This window comes from Mastigoproctus giganteus, chromosome 9 (assembly GCF_048544385.1).
Source record: "Mastigoproctus giganteus isolate SK-2022 chromosome 9, ASM4854438v1, whole genome shotgun sequence".
Classification (NCBI taxonomy): Eukaryota; Metazoa; Arthropoda; class Arachnida; order Uropygi; family Thelyphonidae; genus Mastigoproctus; species Mastigoproctus giganteus.
The window spans coordinates 89,108,490-89,126,775 of NC_143583.1; the positions used below are offsets into that span (position 1 = coordinate 89,108,490).

At 35.5% G+C, this 18,286-nt stretch overlaps 1 protein-coding gene across 1 annotated transcript in view; it reads right to left on the reverse strand.

The window, feature by feature from the left end:
* The window catches only part of LOC150080530 (thrombospondin type-1 domain-containing protein 7A-like), a 1,074,234-nt gene that overhangs the window by 585,223 nt on the left and 470,725 nt on the right, over nt 1-18,286 (reverse strand). The window contains exons 16-18 of the mRNA XM_090380722.1: nt 16,361-16,494; nt 9,806-9,950; nt 4,040-4,300 (exon numbers count right to left, since the gene is read on the reverse strand). Of these exons, the coding sequence (XP_090236848.1) occupies nt 4,040-4,300; nt 9,806-9,950; nt 16,361-16,494 (540 nt within the window). The remainder of the gene's footprint in view (nt 1-4,039; nt 4,301-9,805; nt 9,951-16,360; nt 16,495-18,286) is intronic.

Below are 18,286 nucleotides of genomic sequence, written 5' to 3' on the forward strand. Positions count from 1 at the left end.
TTATATCTACCATTATTATTATTATTATCTTTATTTTCTCCTAAGAGACACCCGCTTACAGCTATTAACCAGGGGGTGCACATTCATATATACAAATATAATTTATATACATAATTATCTATTTATAATTTATACAAATCAGTCTTTATAAATTATACAAGGTCTAAATTATACATTTTTTAAATCATACATTGTCTGATTAATTATATTATACACATCATTGCCTTATTTTACATGACAGGCAGATAGAAAGAGAGCACAAGCATAATTTACAATTTTACAAGGAATTAGAGAATGTTCACATCTACAGCACTATTTACAGCGAGTTCACAGAAAGACAAGACGTCCAATATAAACATAACAGGAGCAAAAACAGTCCCGACCAGTTCATTTCCTGCATTCTCTTTTGTTTCCCTCTGTCGGCATCACTCAACATTTATAGGTGGAGTAATGCCTTTTGAAACACTTCGGTCCTGTATCTCTTCTCTGCGCAAAGCCTTTCTGGGTCTGCTTGAAGATCGTTGAACATTTTAATAGTGTTCAAAGGAAAAAATCGCCGAAGGCTTTCCAGCTGTGTGAGCGCGCTACTGATTGGAAGGGATGTTGTTCTATTCGCCCACCTTTGCGTCATGTGGGGCCGAGTCAGCAGGTGGTCAGTTTTCGGCGAGTCGACTCTTCCGGTCAGTAGTTTTGCAAGCGTGAGAATGTTCTTGGTGACAATAATGTGAGACCAAGGCGTGACATCCAAGTTGGCATATAAAATGGTTCTTGAGATTGTAAATGGCTTCGTAGTGATCCTGTTTAACCATCTCAGCATCCAGTACTCTAAACCCAGGAAAGCCTTGATGGTAGCAACTGGGGCAGAAGACCAAATCTGAGATGCGTAGAGAGGGATGGGGATGACGCATCTTAAAATATATTGTTTAACAAGGTCAGGGTTCCTGATACCTACTAGTTCTTGTCTGGTGGTCCACAGCGCTGCGTAAGTTTTCTTCTTTACATGTCCGAAATGGGGTGTGAAGTTTAGGTTTTCGTCCCATTTCAGACCAAGATCAATATGTGTCCTGACTTTTTTGACCACACTGTCATTTACACTTATTGATATGTGGTTTTTTAATACCTTGTTGGTGAAAACCATTTGGGCTGTCTTGTGTTCATTTAGTCGGAGCCCCATGCAATTAAGGTATTCTTGCAACTCGGCGATTTTGGAGTTTGCTTCGTTGTTGCATTCTAAAGATGTGTTTTGGTCATTCGAGGTGACGAAATATTTCAAGTCGTCTGCATATACGACAAATTGCTTTTGATTTTGGGTCAGGAAGGGATGCAGTGCTGTTGCGAAGAGAGTAGCAGAGAGGACACCACCTTGTGGGACTCCCCTGTTGACTTGGAAGGTCTCTTTGGAAGTTCCATTTATGGCAGTGATGTGTCTCTCCCTCAAAGAACTCGTTATTATAGCTAATACGTGCCCAGTCATAGGCTTCTGTGTCACCTGATAATTTATATGTATCCCATACCATGCATTTTTCTTCTCTGCCATGTCTCATTAGTTCATCTGACATCCATTTAGGCCTAAACCTTGAACAATATGTCTTAGTTGGTATGAAAAGCCTAGTAGCTTCCAAGATTAATTCTTTGAATGCTTCCAATTTAGAATTTTCTGTTGGTAACATCATCAGTTGGTCCCACTGTATAGAATTTAAAAACTGTCTCAGACTCCCAAAGTCACCTTTACAAAAGCAAAAACTGTTCCCTTTACTCCCGATGGTAGTAAACCCACATCAGAGTGCATTATGATCACTGCAACCTAGTGGATCCTTTATCTGCAAGCCTTGCTACTGTGTGCAAGTGGTTTGAATGGTTTGAGCATGCTCAATGCTGATGGGATTCTTCCTCTCGCTTAGAATAATCACCTGAGAGGGCATAAATTCAAATTGAGGAAAGACAGATGTAGGATAGACGTGCGGAAATTTGCCTTTAACCAGCGGGTGGTTGGTTGGTGGAACAGACTTCCATCCCTTGTCGTGGAAGTTGATAGCCTAAATAAGTTTAAGGCTCAGCTGGACAGGTATTTTGAACGAACAAAGGGGTGAAGTAGTGGGTTTTTTTTTTTTTTTTTTTTGGCTGATGCTGCATAAGCTTGCTTTCTTGCATTAAATGCCTCTACTAATGCTAATGCTAAAGTGACCAACCCACAAGTTCCAGTCAATATCTGGGAAATTAAAATCCCCCATTATAAGACATTCTGATTTACTAGCCCACTCTATTTCTCTGTACAATTGTTCATTGTACTCATTCGAGTCATTAGGCCTATAACACACTCCTACTCTTATTTTTGCTTTCGCAATGCTTATGTCACACCAAACTGACTCAGCAGTGGACTGTTGATCTATATCAACTGGGTGCACTTCTTTTGATTTTATGTTTTTCTTAATTAACAGCATAACACCTCCTCCCTTCCTATCCTTTCTGTACACATTGTACTCCCCAAATTCCAGTTCTGCATTCCTTATATAGAAGAAGAAGAACTCTTTATTGCATACAAAACGCACATGCCGTACACAATACCCTTCACGGCTAAAAGCCAGGGGTTAAAATAAATTTTCTGTTTATACTCCGGCACGACAACCAAGTCAGTAGAGTTTACAATAAATCGTCAATACAAATATTTATCGTATTTAGTAGTCACGGGCTTGAACCCCGGTCTCCTCAAGGAACGCGTGCCATGCACTCTCACTCCTGACCACTCGGCTACGTCAGGCCTTCAAGGTGACACCACGTCTCTGCTATTCCAACAATATCTGACTTTGATGTCTTGACCAACACTTCAAATTCATCAAATTTGTTTACTATACTTCTAGTATTGGTATACATGCGCCTATTCCTAGTTCAAAATACCTGTCCAGGCTCAGCCGGACAGGTATTTTGAACGAACAGAGGGGTGAAGTGGAAGTGGGCTTTTTTTTTTGGCTGATGCTGCATAAGCTTGCTTTCTTGCATCAAATGCCTCTACTAATGCTAATGTTACCCTAACATATCCCATATACCCAAATATTTCACAATGACTGCCATCCGTCCCTGAAACCCCCAACACCCCTCGCTCCAGGTCGCTACTTATTCTAATAGAAGTTGTGCAAGAATCACCTTCACCTGTGCCTGCGGCTACTGTTAAACTATTAGTCCTTGTAGAAGTCAGGGGGTAATCCTTAATACGGATATGAGAACTTGAATAGAAATAAGAGTTTAAAGATGAGCATAGGAGCAGTAGATTATTTTATGTAAGAAATAAATCAGGACTGAGCTTTAGAAGGATTAGCTTGTTCCAACAATCAATTACTTTCCTACTACAAGCCAATTTCTGTATGTCTGTGCTGCAACCATCCTTTATCAATTTAAATTTATCCCCTTACACACGTCATTCAAAAAAGAATAAGGATGCCATCAGCATTTAGTTTACTCGGTCAATTTATCCTTAAACATTTCAATCAAGTTTCCTCTCAGGCACCTAGTTTCCAAATGGTGAAATTGGGGGAATTAAAGTCTTCCTCAATAACAGTACCCTTTATTACCCATTTTAACTTTTGGTTTTTAACTAATTTTCATTTCAAATACTCTACAACCTTTATTTTATGAAGAAATTCTTAAAGTTTTTGTAAATAACCAAAAAGTAACAATTTTTTAAATACATTTCTGATCATATCTCATGTGTAGTATCAATGTGATTTGCATTCATTTTGAAGGATTAGTTTGTTCCAAGAATCACTCTCTGGCGGAAAGCAAATTTTCACACATCTATCCTGCAACTATCCTTTTTCAATTTAAATTTGTCCCCTTATGTTGTGTAAGAAAAAGTAAAGATACCCAGTTCTATAATCTTGTTTTTAAGCACTTTATTTATTAACAATGCAGTATTTATATGACATGTTAAATATGTAATAAATATATTTAAAATTTAATACTATTAATAAACACAAATTAAAGCCAAACATTATAATTCATACAACACTCAGGGGAAAAAAAAAAAATCAATATGCTTACTCACCTTTGCACAGTATCTGGGATTAACTTGTTGTCCATCACTCTGCATACACAATAAAGCTCTTTTCTGAAATCCTTCACCACATACAGCACTATCAGGAAGCACGCAAGAGCTCCAACTACTCAAAATCCATGTATACTGGAAGCATGAGACATTAAGGACACAAGGTTCACTTTCTGATAGGATTGGACAGCCATTATCTTCAAAGAGGGGCTTCCGCAAAACTTTTCGATTCCTAGTACGATATTTGTTAAGACTACATGGCTGGGAATAAACAAACAATCAGAAAGAAAATGTTAGTTTAAGAAGTTATAGAAGTAACTAGAAAGTTACTTCTGTGACTTCTTATTGTTAGGTACAGAAGTTGTTAAGAAAAGATAAATATTATATAGTGTCACAAGGTCCTACAAACCAAAGCTGCATTTCGTGTTTATTATACATATTATATTATAATTATATGCAAAAGTTCTAATTACATAATTTTTACATGCTGAAGGTGTTCTCCACCCTGTTGTAAACATAACCCTTTTTTTTTTTTTTTTTTTTTTAACTAATTTATAGGAACTGTGCAAGGAGTAGCACTGCTGATTTTCATAATCTTCACTCCAGTTTTATTTATTTATTTATTATTTTTTTTATTTGATTGCAATATTTCGGTTATTCTTTTAGACCTATACTTTTAGGCAACTGAACAGAAAATAGTCAGACGATAATCAGTATATTACACAAGCAACAAATTTTTGATATAAGGCAATCACCAAATAGCATTAGCAGAGGCACACGATACTTATACAGCATTAGTCAAAAAAAAAAAAAAAAAAACACCATTCCCATTTCACTGATCCATTCATTCCAAATGTTTGTACAGTTCTGCCTTCAATTTATTTAAGCTATCAACTTCCACAACAACAGGTAGAAAGAAGTTTGTTCCAGCAATCAACTACCCGCTGGCTAAAGGCAAACTTCTGCACATCTATTCTACAATTGTTTTTCCTCAGTTTGAATCTATGCCCCCTCAGATTTGTAATCTGAGCAAAAGGAAGAATCCCATCAGCATTAAGCCTGCTCAATCCCTTCAAGGTGGTCTTCCGTCAAAAGGATGTCAGAATGATTTTGACGAATCTTGATGCTAAGAAAGTTCCAGATCCTGATGGTATTTCCCCACTTGTTCTCAAAACCTGTGCTCCTGAACTTACTTCTATTCTTTGCTGTTTTTTTTTCACTTTCTTATTCCAAAGGTGTTTTTCCTTCTGCTTGGAAATTTGCTCATATCCAGACAGTTCCTAAAAAGGGTGACAAATCCTTCACATTCAATTATCGTTCCATTGCAATTACTTCTACTCTTTCTAAAGTAATGGAGAAATCAATTAACCACCAACTCTTAAACTATCCAGAAACCTTCCATCTGATCAACGATCGCCAGTATGGATTCAGTCAGTGTCGATTCACTGGTGACTGGCTTATGTTATCCATTTATGGACAAATTCAATGGAAAAATTCGGTGAACACAAGCAGTTGCTCTTGACATCTCAAAGGCTTTTGATCATGTTCGGCATATAGGTCTTCTATACAAGCTTCTACCTTACGGTTTACCAACTGTTTTTTGTAATTGGTTATCCAGTTTTCTCTCTGATTGCTCACTGAGAGTGAGGGTAGATGGCTCTCGGTCTTCTAACTTCTCCACTAATGTTAGTGTCCCCAAGGTTCAGTTCTCTCCCCCACTTTTTTCCTTTTGTATCTTAATAATCTTCTTCCATTGACGAAATCCCATCCATAGTTTTGCCGATGATAGCACATTGCATTCCACTTTCCATTTTGAGAAACCTTGCCCTGCTCAACCAATTTTTTAAATGCTGATCTCCAGTCGGGCAAAGACAACTTAGCTGATTTCAATCCTTCTAAAACTCAGTCTTGTCTTATCTCGCAAAAAAAATTCTTCTGCTCCTATGCTTATCTTTGGTGACACTCCGATTTCTAGGCAAAATGATATATCTCTTTTGGGGATTACCATAACTAATCTCTTGGCACAAGCACATTACAAATATTGCTTCCTCTGCATCTCAAAAAACTTGGTTTTCTCTTTCGCTCTCAGCATTACTTTTCTTCCAAACAGCTGTTCACTCTGTACAAATCACAAGTCTACCCTACCATTGAATATTGTTCCCACATGTGGGGCAATGCCCCCAAACTCTCTATCAAGCTTCTAGATTCCATTCAGAAGAGGGCAGTTAGGTTAATTAATGACTCCTCTCTAACAGAGTCTCTCCACTCGCTGTCTCATAGACGTACTGTTTCTGCTGCATGCCTCTTCTACAGATACTTCCATGGGCACTGTTCTTCTGAATTGGCTTCTGGAATTCCCGCTCACTCTTTCAAAACAGTCCGAACACGTGCCGCCACCAGCCAACATCCATTTACTGTCCAGCTTCAAACTCACAGAACCAACTTTTCATCTTCCTTGTTTATTCATTCAACTGCTGTTTTCTGGAATGACCTTCCTTCATACGTATTTCCTGAAAATTACAGTCTACAAAAGTTCAAGGCTAATGTCAACAAACATCTTCTTTCGTCTTCTCAACCTCCAACCCAAGCACGTTACTAAGTACTATAGGTTCTAATACCTCTCGTGTTTGGGGTTTTCATTAAAAAAAAAAAAAAAAAACACCTCAATCAGATTGACTCACAGGTGCCTAGTCTCCAGAAGCTGCAATTTGCAGAACTTAAGCCTTTCTTCATAAGAGCACACCTTTGTTTCCTTCACCAGTTTTGTTGCCCTTCTCTGTACTCGTTCTAGCAACTCTACATCCTTCCTAAAATGAGGCTTCCAGATCTGTATGCAGTACTGAAGGTGTGGCCTGACCATTGCCTTATTGCTAATGCGCCATTAAAATTTTAAACCGAACCAAACCATTGCCTTATACAAGGGGATAATCACCTCCTTATCCCTTCTCGCAAAATTCCTGTATATCATTGACAAGGTCACATGACCTACTCTGGCAGCCTGTTTGTACTGCTCAGAAAACTTCATATCTAACTGCACAATTGTCCCAAGGTCTCTTTCATTCTCCACTACCCTGAGTATAACACCACATGGTTGGTACATTTCTCTGAGGTTACTGCTACACATAGGCAGTACTTTGCATTTGTCAATGTTAAACTTCAGTTGCCACTTTTCAACCCATCTACCCAACTTTTCCAGATCCGGTTGCAGCGGCATACTGTCATTACTGTTATTAACAACCCTGCCAACATTTGTATCATCTGTGACTCCATTATTTTCCCTAGAACAGTAGTCAAACTAACAGGTCTGTAATTACTTGTGTCACCCTCAGCTCATGTACCACATAAATGTTATATAAATACAAATTGTGTTAAACTCATTTTTTGGAAACTTCCATATTGCACTAACAAATTATTAACCTTTGAGATTACCCTATCATGCTAGTAAATTATTAACATATAAACTTGGAGATGTGTGATATTTGGAACATCCTGTATTATATACATCATTCAAATTAGGATGTAGGAGAGCCTTGTTTTGTGGCAGAGTTACATGTTTAATGTGCTTTGCTAATAATAATAATAATAAAAAAAAAAATCTAAGTAAACGATTAAGCAAATTTATTTGATGAGTTGTTGTTGTTTGGTTTTTAGGAGCATTAGCAACTAAGGCCATATTGCTCCAGGGATATGCGGTGGTCATTCCCTGACCTTTCCGCATCTTCTGTATTTGGTGGTCACAGGCTATTTGATGAGTAATTTGATCAATAATAAAACTTAAGTTAATAAGCACATTTAACCATTTCCCAACTTGAATTATGAACATACTATAGTTCATTCATATCAAAGAGACTCAATTATCCAGAGGAGGATTTAATCAGGATCTCTGTGGTCCTCAGAAATCTAACTCAGATGACAAAACAAAATGCATAATCCATTACAGGTGTCTGTTTACATTTTGTGATGTTCCTTTAAACAAGACCATTGAATTTCTCAGAAACTTTATTTGCTTTCTGCCCAATAGGTTTACTGAAATATGACTAGTTCAGTAATCCTTCAGTTTCACTATAGAGTTCTATGGTTAATTTCCACATTCTTCTCAGGGTTTTTTTTTTTTTTTTTTTTTTAATTTGCATATGTGTGCAGCAGCACCAACCATACTGGCTGTTTTGGATCCATCAGCATAGATTTTGCATAGTTCAGAGTAGTGTGAGCTAAGTGCAACTGCCTGATAGTAAAAGGTAGTACAGTATTTTTCCCCCACTCCAGAAAATGTGTATCATGAGAAGCAGAAACATATGTCCAAGGTGGGACAGGGGCAGTTGCTTCCTGAAAAATATCGCTTAAATTGATATTCCAACTCTAAGAAAGCTCATTAATCCTGAGTGAAGCAGGTCTATTTTCATTTGGCTTGCTCTCATAAAACAAATCCCACTTAGTATTATAAAGATACTCCCAACTGGGTTGCAATGGAAGACTCTGGATCTTAGCAGCATAGTGGAGCAGTAATGATTTCAACAATGAAGATTTAATGGAGCATCGTGCACTTCGATATAAAGACTTTGGATTGGAGAAGTCCTGAGAGAACTGTGCTGGATGGCATTTAAATGTTGTAAAGTAGTGCTCCTGGCAGAGTCATATACTGGACAACCATAATCTAGACAAGAAGGGATTAAAGTTCTATACAGATGCAGTAGAGTATACCGATCAGCTGCCCATGACACAGACGAGACTGATCACAGTATATTCAAATGCTTTAGACAACAGTATATTCAAATGCTTTAGACACGTATTTCTTAAATGAAAGACTTGAGCTTGGAAATTCAGCTTGCTGTCTAATATCAGTCCAAGAAATTTAATGGTACTAACAAGCGGGATTGGAATATTGTTTATTTGGTTCAGGATCGGGATGGAGAGCTTGTTTCTTGAAAAAGTGAGTGACACTGCATTTCTTTTCTTCTAATAGTTGGTAGCCATTCCGTTAAGTCCAGGATTCTATTTTGGTAATGGCAAGTTGGAGCTGCCGTTTGATAGTATTCATATTTTGAGACTGACAGGAAATGGTAAGGTCATATGCATACATGTAAGTTTCCACAATTTTGTGATATCTCGTGTCATGCTGCTAACTCGGATTGAAAATAGTGTTGGACATATCGATCCCTGCGGGACTCCCTGAATGTAATTTTTCCTAATTTTATTCCTAACATTCTCCTTTTCCCTCCTCCCTCTCTAACTTTATTTTTATTCTTTAATAATTTTCTTATTTCCTCTAATCTTTCATATTCATTTTAAAAATTACATTTCATATTCCTTTACTTTATTTCAACTTAATTTTTCAATGTAGATCAATAGGCGAACAGACAACTGCTAGCACACCAATTTCTAGACAGTCTGTTAGGCCTTAATGCCTCCCACCCAAAATAAAAATAACACCACAAATGAAAACCCAAAAATTAAACAGAACCATGCCCTAATACTATTAATGTGTATATAATGTTTAATTGATTATTCCTACAAAAGCATTAGTGCCACATAATTACAACCACATTACAACTGAAAGCTAATTAGTTACAGAGTATAAAACTTAAAATTAGCGATTAAGTATATATATCTCCGATAATTCAAAATAAAACAAAATTTTGCTGCCTCTAATGATAGCTTAATATTTACTTATTTTATGTTAAACTTTTAAGCCATTATTTATATATATACATACATATTTATATATATATATAAAAATATATGTATTACTAAAATGAGCATAAAAACCTGAAAACAGTGTGACCATGGAGACCAGCTGGAAACTACACATTCTTTTGGGCATGGAACAGAACATGATTCAGATGAAATGGGACGAAGTTGTGCATCACAAAATTCATCATTTAGTTCCTTCAATGTTGTTTTGTCAAAACATCTGTCAAAAACATTACACATATATAATTAAGATGTAATTAATTAAACTAATTTTATTAATAATATATTAATTATTATTTTAAAACTGATATCAAAATATTAATATAAATTTTTAAAGAGTGACTTCATGTGGCAAGTAATATGCAAATTCTCCCCACCCTTCACTTATGACAAATATTTCCATAAATCCAAACAACTTCCAATTGCAAATTGACTTTCATATATTACTTTTAATTCCATTCCATCTTTTGGTTACCAAATTTTCTGTTATATAATAAATCTTTATATATATATATATAAAATCGATATTAAGTTTAAAATTAAAATTAAAACATTAAAATCGAAACAAATGCAGCGATTCCATGACCATTATTGGCCTCGTGGTCCTCTCTCGATATGGGGCATAATGGTCAGTCTATTTTTGTTTTATTTTCGTAGTTTGTTTAGTCTCTATTGGTGATATTTCACGAATCTTGGAACTGGCAGCTTACTGGGGGGTGCCGCTAAATTCATATAACTGGCTTTAATTTTAAATGGAATTATTTTTAATTGAATTTCTAAATTATTCGGAGACTTTCGGCTACAATTTTAGTCTTGTTACCTTTACTTTTCCCTACCACTGATTTAACCTTTATGTTAATTTAACTATTATGTTTAAATTTTTGCTCAACAGTTTTGCCATACTACTAGCAAATGTTTTGATTTTAATTATAAACTTAATATCGATTATGTATTGGCATCATGCGGAGGACTGTGTATTTTGCTGCCTCTAATGATAGCTTTATTTTCTTATTTATTTAAATTTATTTTCATAATTTTTCTAACTATGTCATTATTCAAATATATATATATATATATATATATATATATACTGTAATATAATACATTTATATATAACACACCTATATGAAATGGATCCGTAATAAAAGTTATTTTTTAGATTTAAAAAAAAAAATAAATAAATTGCTTTAAGTACTCATTTTACAAAGAAGATCTGCTTATTTCCATGTATAAAATAACTGTCACATAGTATTACTATCTTTGTAAATGTGAAAACATATTATACTCAGAGTCTCAGGGTAACTAAGAAAGTATTATTAATGCAGCAACTTTTGAATGAAATAAAGAAACCTACTCCACACAAAGCAAACTGCTTACTCAATCCTTTTAAAACCGTAAACATTTTAAGTCTCTAAGAAAATGCCTAGTTTCCAGACTGTTGTGATTAACATAACTCCAGCCCTTAGTAGTCAAGATATAGTCTAGCTATTGCATTATGCAGTAAAAAGGTATACATATTTCATATTTTTATACTATAATCATAACAAATGTTTATTCTTTTAACATGACAATACTAAAAATACTGGAAGATATTAAAAGCTAATCTAATCTTCTTGCCTTGAAGACAGTGTTATTAAGAGGCCCTCCTTTTCAAGCAGTACACTCTACCACTATGTCATGGCATTAGACTTTTTTTTTTTTTTTTTTTTTGCTGGGCAAAAGCAGCTCTCTTCTTGAATTTTAATTTTCAAATGCCAAATTGTGTTCAGATATACTGAAAATCTGTTGCATCTGAACACAATTTGGGATTTGTGAAATTAAACTCAGCTCTTTAATATTAGTATTAATAGTAGCAACTGATGCAAGAAAGCAAGTTTGACAACAGAAGAAAACTTGTTCTTCTAGCAATCAACCACCTGTTAGCTGAAGGAAAAGTTAAGCACTTATTTATTAGAGTGGCAGATGCCAGAAGTTTATCAGACTAACAGGGAGCTGAATGATTTTGTGATAGCTGAGAGGGAAGTGGAAGAGAAGTTATTGTTGAAGTTAAACATAAAAAACCCCCTAAAGTGGGATCTATCTAATTATATTAATGGAGGTAAGCAAACACTTAGCCATAATTATGAGAGCATCTTTGGATTCAGAGGAGGTCCCCACAGACTGGAGATATGCAAATGTATTCCCAATTCACAAAGGGGGTTTAAAAATGGTGGCATGAGTAATTACAGACCTGTTAGCATAATTCTGTTCCAGGGAAAATAATGCTGTCACTGGTTAAAGAAGTAATGCAGGACCATCTAGACAGGAGTGCAGTTATACTTCAGTCACAGCATGGGTTTGTTAAGGAGAAATCTTGTCTCACCAATTTGAATGGATACAATGATGCAGTGATAAAGGAATTGGATGCAAAAAATATTGTGGATCAGTATGAAATGGTAGGAAACTCAAATATTCAGGTTTTGATACAATCTTTGCAAGTGACTACATTACACCTAGCAACCCTCTACAATGGAATAATTTTCTCTGTCTCTGCTGGAAAATTTCTGTATATCATTTTAAAAAAACTTCATGAACCATCCTAAGAGCCTCTGAGTATATCATGACTATTGCTCAGTGAATTTCATGTCAGACTGTCAATTACTCTAGGTCTTTTTTTTCTTAAAAACTACCTTAATTTGATGCTAGTCAAGTGGTATTATTCTGGAAGTATTTGGATAGCAATAATGCTATCCAAATGCAGTATCTTACATTTATCAACAATAAACTTCCCTTAGCGTTTTCAAGTCCAGCAACCTAATTTAAGTGGTCTGCCCTGATTAATTTTAAAATTCACCCTGTCTGCCTTTGTATCATTGGCAAACTTAGACATTAAACTTGAAATACTTAAAACAGTATCATTAATAAAGATTAAAAAGCTATTCTGTCTCCTACTATTTTAACCATCCATTTATCCAGAGTAGTAAATTTCTCACAATGCTATATTGCTCCAGTTTATACAATACTTATCATTATTTGTATTAGTATTAGCCATATGGTGCAAGAAAGCATATTTCTTTTAGCCTGGCTAAAAGAAAACTTCCTGAAATCCAGTCTAAATTTCTTCCCTATAATTTTAATTTACTGTTCCCTAATTCTGGAATCATTTATAACAGTGAAAATTACACCCTCATTAATTTTACTCACCTCTTAAGAGCCTTATATATCTCAAGCAAGTCTATGGTGTCTACACTATGGTGTTTAGTTTCCGTGCTCTGTAGCTCACATATTCAAAGTCTTTACTCACATGGACATCCCTTTGCCAATAATCACTAGGTCCTCATACTTGAACACAAATATCCCAACTTAGTTGTACAATTGCTTTGTATGGTGGGATTATGATTTCCCTATCTCTACAATCAAGTGTATGAAAAATCATTGATAGGACAGACACCATTGGGCATTCCTTTCTCACCACCTGTCTAAACTGCTCAGAGAACTTTGTGTCCAACTGAATCTTAACTCTCAAATCCCTTTCTTCCTTTACTGTTTTTAACTCATCTCCACCAAGTTTACCATTTATTTTGGCGTTGCTTTTTCTAAAGTATAAGACTTTGCATTCAGCTGCATTAAAACAGAGCTGCCAATTTTCTAACGCTTCCTGAAGGCTATCTAAGTCATCTTGAAACTCTGCTTGGCACTGATCATTAACTACCCTACCAATCCTTATGTCTTCCTGCTGATTTCTTCTCAAAATTTCAACATGCCTTGTATCCCTTCATTAATGTAATTTAGAAAAATCAAAAAGAGCAGTAGTCACAGCACCAAAAAGGGGGGGGGGGGGGAATCCCACTTCTTATATTAGTACAATCTGAAAAATAACCATTAATCATAACTGACTGCCTCCTACTCTGTATCTATCCTGTGATTCCAACATGTTCCAGAATGTACAGTAACCTCTTCTGTGGGCCTGAGTTAAATGTTATCCAAGTCAAATAAAATCCAAGTAAACAATGGGGAAATTATTCCCTCCATACAGCGCATGAGTGACTGTCAAAATAGCTAACCAGGTTAGTTTAACATGATTTTCCCTTTACAAAACCATACAGTGTTTCATAAATGATCCTGTATTGCACTCTTGATCACTGCCAACATGATTTTCCCTACCAATGAATCCAGACTGATCAGTCAGTAGTTACCAACCTCATTCTTAATTACCTTTATGTATTGGTGATACACTGGCACTTCTCCAATTCAAGGGAATCTATCCAGAGTCTAGTGAAGCTCTCATAATTAACCTTAATGGTTCAATGCACTCTCTTATTTCTCAAAATTACAGGCATATGGCATCAACCACAAGAACCTTACTCACCTCTGCACTCAAAAGTATTTCTAATAATATTCTTCTGAAATTGAAGCAGAAATCTGAAGTGAGCAGCAAAAACAAGCTGTAAGAGTAGATCAGCTCATGGAGTCTTGTCAATGATATATAGGAATTTTGCTAGCAGGGATAAGGAGGTGATTATAGCCTTGTATAAGGTCAGGCCACACCTTGAGTACTGCATACAGGTCTGGAGACCTCATTTTAGGAAAGATGTAGAGCTGCTGGAACGAGTACAGAGAAGGGCAACAAGATTAGTGAGTGGAAAAAAGGGTTGCTGTTACCAAGAAAGGTTTAAGTTCTGCAAATTACAGTATCTGGAGACTAGGCACCTGCGAGGTGATCTGATTGAGGTGTATAAGGACTTGAATGGTTAGAGCATGAATGGTTAATGCTGATGGCGTACATGAAAAAAACACCCCACTCTTTGCTCTCTCAGCCAGTGATTTCTCATAATCACTGTTTGCCAGTCTGATCATTTCTGTTGTTGGTATGGTCATTTTATTTGTGCAACGGATATTAATGACATTATGTGCCTATGAGGCAAGCCAGTTCCTGGAGCTAGTAGTATTAGCTCAGAATTTGTGGTAAAACCAAATCTGCTTTAAATAATTGAAAAAGTCAAGTTTGCATCATTTCCTATTATATGTTTTAGTGTCAAGGGCTCCTGTAAGTTTGATAGAGATTGCTGCTCAAGCACTGCCACAGTAATTGCAGTCAACAAGAATGTACTTTATTGTAAGTTGAGTGTTACAAACATATGCACCGAGAAGAATTCTCTCCCAGTAACAGATATAGATAAATTAAATGAATATGGCTGATACTTGCACTTACTAAAATCATGCCTTCCTGCTGATTTCTTCTGAAACAGGATTGCCATGATTGTGGTGTTTGTTTGAAAAAGTAACCTTTTAATCTGAAAAAGTAACCTTTTCTGTGGTACTGTTACAGATCAATTTGTAGCCATTATAAGCTTCAATATTGTTTTTTATTGTTCTAACTTTTCCCTGTCACCTTTTTGTGCTCTATTAAACTGGCCAGTTCATTAATCCTCCACTGTGGAATCCTCTTCATGCTGTACTTTCTTAACAGTATTATACACATTTAAGGCAGCTTCTGTGACTATAGCTTTGAAGATATACTATAATTCAAATGTATTTGTGCTTTGTGGGCTTACTCCCCATAGCCTCCTTTCCTGAAATTAAAACCCATTCCTTTGCTTTTAACAACCTTCCTCTCTCCTCATCATCCAACTTAGAACTCTGATCACTCCTTGCTAATGATTGCTGCAGTATAAATCCAACTTAGAACTCTGTGATCCCTCCCTGCTAATGGTTGCTGCAGTATTAAAATTTAACCGAACCGCCTGTCTAAACTGGTAATATCCTTAGATGATATCCTAAGATATCATCTGATTTATGCATGATGATCAGTTTCAGGATATTCTTGCTCTTAGTACTTTCTTTAATATGCTGAATCAAATAACAGTCATCTGGTTGATTTAAAAATTTTGTTACCGTGATCAGTTTCCCTCCCACTTGCTCCAATCAATTAGTGGAAAATTGATATCACTACAAATAAGGAACTCATACTTGCTGGCCCATTCTATTTGCATGTAGAGGTTCTCATCATAATTTTCACAATCTTCTGTGTCTGTAGATTACTCCCATCCTCATTACACCTTTGTTTTCCAACTGCCCCCCCCCCCTCACACACACACACACACACACACACACACACACACACACACACACACACACACACACACACACACACACACACACACACACACACACACACACATTCTGAATTTGGGAAAGCTTTTGTCATACTCAGGATGCTTTTGATAAGAAACATAGCCCCACCACCCCTGCTATCTTCCCTATCCTTCCTTCCTTCCTTTAAATACATTATTCATACCATAGTAAAACTCATCATCCCCTATTTCTAGGTAACAATATGTTTCCATTAGCCTAATTGTGTTGATGTTAGTTGTCCTAACCCACATTCCACATGCATGTGAAAATAAAAGTTAATGCAAATAAATTTTAAAGCCTTTAATTTTTGTTCCAAAATCATTATCTCCCTTGGTCACTGGTCACAATTTGCATGTTCTCAATTCTGGTTACAGTTATTAGATGAAAAAAATTACTTTAAAATAACATTACAATATTTCTGTGCATGTAGTTGTTATTTTATTGGTTAAGTTCATTTTCACTCTACTGATCTGCTATGCTACTGGCATATATTTTTATTTTAGTTTATATATATACCTGACTTTCCTGAAATGCTCTCCTTTTCCACACTCTTTGGTCTGATCTTTGTTTGTAATTTTACAATGTGTCCATCCTTCTGCAAACCAGTAATAATGATCACAAGGAAGAATACATAAATCTCTTTGAATTTCCTGAAAGTAAGGAAAAAACTGTATGATGTCAGATTTTCAAATGAAAAATATGCTAAAGAAAACCAGATATGATCAAGAATAAGGTCAATATGGTCAACTCCAAAATCTGGTAGTCTTGGGATCTGATCGATTCCAGACCACAGAATTTGACAGATTTGAGTGATCATGTTATAGTCATACATGATCATTTCAAAGAGAAAAGAAACATAGTATATAGAAAATTATATTGTACAGTACAGTAAAAGTAAAAATTATTTGCACTTTGAAATTGTACTATACACAGCTGATGATTCTACCCCAAAATTTTCACAGTCACTTCCTCAAAGTCCCATTGTTGAATTTCTTTACAATGAAACTTTTCCACAAGAGCAGAGCTAATGATCCATGTTGTCAGATCTGGTCTTTTTTTTTTTTTTTTTTTTTTTTTTTGTAGTTGTTGGCACGTAGGCTTCTGTGGCCATAATGCACCGCCCAAGGTTTTTGCAGTACTTTGATCCAAGCCTGAGGCGGGAATCGAACCCACGACCTTTGGGTTGCCAGACAGGCATTTTACCCACCTGGCTAGCCCGGTCGGCGTCAGATCTTGTGGATTTGCATGTTGAACCACACAGTCCTATGGACTGCTTGCTTTTCTTTCAGGCAATATATATATATATATGTGCAAATACAAGTGGGGAAAAGTGCTGATGTTACTTACAAATAAATAAGACAGTCTAAGGCTGCTCAGTGAATGAATGAGTTATACTAACTTAATGCACTTCATATATTAGCATTAGCAGAGACAAGATGCAAGAAAGCAAGCTCATAGAGCATCAGCCAAAAAAAAAAAAAAACCTTCCATTTCACGCATCCAGTCACTCCAAATGTTTGTCTAGTTTGGCCTTAAATTTATTTAAGCTATCAATTTCCACAACAACAGATGGAAGTCTGTTCCAGCAATCAACTACCCACTGGCTAAAGGCAAACTTTCACACATCTGAGTTCAGTTGAGACCCAAAAATTCTTTGTGTAACCTATCAGTAATTATTAATGAGTCTCCCTAACTTTGTTCATGAATAGCAGTATACAACCTTTCTAACAAACAAATATTTTTTACAACTTTCTAACAAGTTTTTCTATGTGACTGGTAAAAAATTTGAGACTCGTGAATTTTCAACCTGCACAATTAATTGAGGCACTACCAGAAGACCAGATAATGGATTACCAAATTTGGAAGGTTTGACTATATACTAGTGTTTTAACCAATTAACCCTTAAGACTTAAAAGGAAATTTGCTACATATATGAAAATTCAGGGGCAAATTAAGAAATATTTGAGACAATTCATTATTTAATTAAACAAATATTATACTAAATACAAATACTTAAAATAATATTTTAAAAATAAACTCCTTAATTTTACTTTATATATAAAAGTTCACTATAGTAAATTTTTGAATATAAAATAAAGTTGCTAATAAAATAAAATTAGCCTGTTAAAAAAACTACTTTGAGGATTTATCCTTTTTACCCAAGTTGTCCTGAGGTTGCATTAAAAATAAAAGCAATTCCCTTTTAATAAGTATAATAACCATTTAATTGTGTGCCATTATCATTCAGATGACCAGGTATCCTATAGTGCTGACTCGGTCATGTATTCCACAACTTTCTAGTAGAGTAAAATTTCAGTTATCTGAACTTTTGATTATCTGAAAATTTTTTGAAAATTTTTGCTTTTATTTTTCCCTCTAATTTCACCAAAAGAAATTGATAAATTTAATATATTTAACAATCTAGCTGTTGTTGCTGTAAGG